Source organism: Otolemur garnettii, unplaced genomic scaffold (genome assembly GCF_000181295.1).
Source record: "Otolemur garnettii isolate 467f Iridium unplaced genomic scaffold, OtoGar3 scaffold00016, whole genome shotgun sequence".
Classification (NCBI taxonomy): Eukaryota; Metazoa; Chordata; class Mammalia; order Primates; family Galagidae; genus Otolemur; species Otolemur garnettii.
The window spans coordinates 22,416,674-22,421,806 of record NW_003852411.1 but is presented as its reverse complement, the minus strand read 5'-3'; the positions used below and the strand labels follow the sequence as shown (position 1 = coordinate 22,421,806).

The 5,133-nt window shown below is 33.3% G+C and overlaps 1 protein-coding gene across 1 annotated transcript in view; it reads right to left on the bottom strand.

Moving 5' to 3' along the window:
- Positions 1–5,133, bottom strand: part of KIFAP3 (kinesin associated protein 3) — a 143,836-nt gene that overhangs the window by 129,465 nt on the left and 9,238 nt on the right. The window contains exon 2 of the mRNA XM_023510720.1: positions 970–1,101. Coding sequence (XP_023366488.1) covers positions 970–1,101 — 132 coding nt within the window. The remainder of the gene's footprint in view (positions 1–969; positions 1,102–5,133) is intronic.

Below are 5,133 nucleotides of genomic sequence, written 5' to 3'. Positions count from 1 at the left end.
ACTTCCAAGAGTCTTGTGGTTGAATCTTTGGGGTTCTCTAACTATAAGATCATATCATCAGCAAAGAGGGTGAGTTTGACCTTCTTTGCTCCCATTTGGATGCCCTTTATTTTCTTGTCTTGCTTAATTGTATTGGGTAGAACTATTCTATGTTGAATAGTAATGGTGACAGAGAACAACCTTGTCTGATTCCAGTTCTAAGTAGAAAATCTTTCACTTTAACTCCATTCAGTGAAATAATTAGCTGTGGGTTTGTCATACATAGCTTCGATCAGTTTAAGAAATGTGCCACCTATTTCTAAACTCTTCAGTGTTCTAATTAGAAAAGGATGCTGGATTTTATCAAATGCTTTTTTGCATCTATTAGAGAGGATCATATGGGCTTTGTTTTTGCTTCTGTTGATATGGCAAATAACGTTTATGGATTTATGTATATTAAACCAGCCTTGCATCCCTGGGATGAAACCTACTTGATAATGATGTATGACTTTTTTGATGATAAGCTGTAATCTATTGGCTAGGATTTTGTTGAGAATTTTTGCATCTTTTCAGAGATTTTCAAGGGATGAATTCAAGGTCTGTGTTCCATTTGGGAATCATAGTACTTCCGGCAGTTTCCAAGAAAGAAAGAATACAGGATCCCTTAAGATATGAATTTCCTAAATTACGCTAAAAAAAGCCCACATAAACATATCTCATATGATTGATTTCACAAGTTAGTAGTTTATATTCTATTATATGCACTTACTAAATGGGATGTATTACAATACATATGCTTCAACATTAAACTTACAAAAACCTTATTTTCTCTAAAATATACTCCATGTTTATAGTTTAATATAATCTCTCCTTCATTAAGATGATGTATGTATAGAAAAATGTCATAATCACTTATCATCTATGCAGACTGAAATAACATCAGATTTGTATAAAGGTTACTACTTGCAAAATGTGCACAAATAAACTTACATTTTTTGGCATTCCTTTCGTTCTCCCAACATGGGATCTCCCATTTCTCCAAGAATGGTAGCTTCCACTTCATATTGAACAATGAGTGCTTTTTCTGATGGATGCACATCAATATTCCCTCCTTTAACTTTCCTATAATACAAAATTAAAAAGTCATAATCAGATTAAAAATTCTAATTAGATGCTGGCTGTCACATAACTCCAATTCTATCATACCAAAAGTGCTCTGTTTAAGGTCATCAATTTCCTCTATGGTGCTAAATATTTTCTTGATCTTCACATTTTAGTCTTCAATTTACTTGTAAATTATTTTTGTGTCTTGTGAGTGGGAATGTAATTTAAAATTTTTTCCATAAAAGTAATCAATTGTATCAGCACCTTTTGTGGTATCTTTTTAAACTTTTTTCTAACTTAATTTTTAAATCAATATATCAAAATTCAAGTTTGGGAGTGGGAGGTATAAAGATGTTAAATTCAGTTCACAATTTCTCAACACCCTGATATTAATGCCAATGGTTTGAACATTATTTGAGGTTTTCTTTTTTTCTTTATTTTTTTGCCATTTTTTTCTTTGGCTAGGGCTGGGTTTGAACCCACTACCTCCAGTATATGGGGTTGGCACCATATTTATTTTTTTGCTGTTTTTTTCTTTGGCTGGGGCTGGGCTGGAACTCACTACCTCCAATATATGGGGCTACTCCTTGAGCCACAGGCACCACCCTATTTTAGGTTTTCAATATAGAGTTGTATCATTTGCAAATAATGTCAGTTTCATTCCCCCCTATCTTTATACCTCCTTTTCTCCTTATATTACTGCCTATTCAGGACACCTAGTGAAATGTTCAGGTGTTTATAAAGGCATCAGTGGATCATTCTAAATGTTAAGAAAAATGTTTCTAAAGTCTCCACATTAAACACATTTGTATTACAATTCCCTTTTATTTCTGTTTTCAGTTTCTTCCTGAAATCATAGATGTCACCAATCATTTTTCTGCATCCATTGGATGATCACTGTTCTCCTTTTTTCCATTAGCGTACTAAAATCAAATTCATTATATTAAACGATATTCATATTCTTAAGGATTCACACAACTTGATGATGCTGTGTCTTATTATACCATTGAATTAAATTTGCATCTTCTTCATCAGTGATACCAGCTTGCAATTTTCCTTTTTAAGAATGTCTTTTTCCTGGTTTTCAGATGAAAATTATTCTAAAATCTTAATATGAGTTAGGTGGGGTTTACTTTCTAGATTCCTTGGAAAAACTCTGTAAAATTGGAATCATCTGTTTCCTGAAGGTTTAGTTATAATTTGCCTTTAAAACTATCTGGGTGTAGCAGATTTTACCAGTATGAGGTATTTCTTTGTTTGATAATTTATTTTTTTCTTAAAGTCTATTTTATCGGCTATTAGCATAGTCACTCCAGCCTTTGTGTATTTACTGCTTGATTGCATCCACTTGCTATTAACTAATCTGTGTTCACATAAAAAAGTGTGTTTTTTGTGTATGACATGTTGGATCTTGCTTTTCTTTCTTTTTAAAATCAGTGCTACTAATTTCTGCCTTTCAGTTGGAACATCAAGATCTATGTGCTATACAATGGTCACTAGTCAAACGGTTCCATTCAAAGTTAAAATAAGGTAATTAAAAATGTAATTCCTCAGTTTCACTAGCCACATTTAAAGTGTTCATTGGCTATATAGCTAGTGGCTATGTATTGGGTGATACGAATATAAGACACTTCCACGGTGAAGAAAGTTCTATTGGAGAGCATTGGTTTAAATTATTTAATATAATTACTGACATGGATGGATTCAGGTGTGCCATTTCATTTTTTATTTCCTGTTTGGCACCTCTGTGTTTTGATTACTTTCCTGCTACCCTTTTGAAATTTTTTTTTCAATTCCATTTTGTCTACTAGATGGTTTAGCTATGTACATTTAAAAATTGTTTTAGTGGTTGCTTTAGGGAAAAATAATGCTTTAGTTAACCCTTTCCACAAGGTACTTAAGAGTTAATATTGTACTACTTCACAAAACTGTAAGTCCAGTGCCCACCCACCCCCATCCTTTGTTATAGTTGTCATATGCATTACATCTAAAACCCTATTGCTTACACAGAAGTTTCAATATTTTTCTTTAAAGCCACATGCATTTTAACAAATCAAAATAAAAAGAAAAAATAATCTTTTATATTTACCTAAATGCTTACAAGTCTATATACTTTTTATATAGGTAGCCCCCAAATAAGTTTGACCATCTATTACTAAATTAAGCCTTGGTAATAGAGGATTAAAGGATTAGATAATTCAAGCCAATAATCCTTTTAAGAAACTCCCAAAAGATGGGGTCAAAAACATTAATGTGTGCATCTGTTTGAAGGTACAAGAGAACTAACAAGGCAGAAAAATTAGTGTCAAGATCCAGGAAAAAAAGAAAATGGAGATAACTCTTAAATTTGAGGCTGCTTTTCCCCAGATGCGTTAGCAAATTGAAAAGAGATGAAGAAAAGGCTATTTTACTAGACACATGTAGCTAGGGACACACGAATGAAGTCCAGGGTACAGAAAATAGCAGTGGCCTGGTAAAGCTCCAGGTTTGGATTGGAAACAGGAAGAATACATCCTAGGAATAATTGTGCAACAGATGTAGACCAGTCACCAACAAGACCAAAAAGCCCAGCTTAACATGACTTGATCTGAATCCATGGGAACTAATTAAGGTGACCCCAGATTTTCAGTATCCTTTACTATCATCAACAAAAAATGATCTTCTCTGAATAAAGAGAATGTCATCCTAGACCACCATCAGTTATTTATACATTTATATTTCCATATAGGATATTAAAAAATAAATCATTATGCTTAGTAGTAATTTACAGAAAGAATTAGATGTTTAGAATTAGATTTTTTAAATTTCTAGAGTTAAACATATAATAATCAAATTAAGAAACCAATGAATAGATATAACAGATTAGATAAAGCTGGGAAGAGAATTGACATAAAAAATGAACTAGAAGAAAATATCCAGAATAAGAAAAAGAGACAAAAAGATATAAAATACAAGAGATAGTATAATTTAGGCATGCACACTGAGTAGGTCTGATATATGTAACTGAAGTTCCAAAGAAAGAGGTAAGAGACAACAGGGACAGAAGCAATACATCAAAAGATAATGGCTAAGTGAAAATAGCAGAGTAGAAATTTCTAGACCCTGGTACTCCCCAGGAAACATTTTAAAAATTGGCAAAAACTATCACAGTAAACCTCATTGGAATTCTGGAAAATAAAAGTTTACAGCAACCAAGTGGATGTTTAGTCATAAGAGAGGCTATAAAAATAGGGCGGTAGTTTATTGTGCTGCTTTAACTTACTCTGGACACCACCCACTCTCTAGCACATGGCAGTCTTGAAGACGGCTGCCCATGGTGTCACTGCAGGCATGTGGTTCTAGAGGAAGTTAAGTGGACCTTGCTACCAAGGAATTATTTTGAACCTGACTAGAGTCTCCTTGGGATCTACTCCAAGGGTCTCCCCTTTGTTTTGCCTAACTTGAAATTTTATCAGGACAACATAGCTACGTGGTCACTGAAATGAGCATATGCATAATGAGGGTAGGAAAGAAGAAAGAAAAATGAGCAAGGAAAATAACTAGAAAAAATAACGGACAAAAAAAAATCCCCAAAATTGCATAATGAGGGTAGGAAATAAGAGAAAGGAGCAGGGAGAATACTAGAAAAAATAATAGATAAAAAAATCCCCCAAATTTGATAAATTGCATACATTTACATATCCAAGAAGCATAATGAACTCAAATTAAGATAATCTCAAAGAGAGGCGGCACCTGTGGCTCAAAGGCGTAGGGCACAGGCCCCATATACCAGAGATGGTTGGTTCAAACCCAGCCCCAGACAAAAACTGCAAAAAAAAAGATAAACTCAAAGAGATCCACAATAAGACATACTATAATCAATATGTTAAGAAGCCAAAGATAAAGAGAGAATCTTGAAAGCAGCAAGAGAAAATATACTCATCATGTACAAGGAGTTCTTGATAAAATTAATAGCTGATTTCTTGGTAAAAAAAAAAAAAAAAATACAGAGGCCAGAAGATTCTTGGATAGAATATTTAAAGTGTTGAAAGAAAAAAACCTGTCAATTCA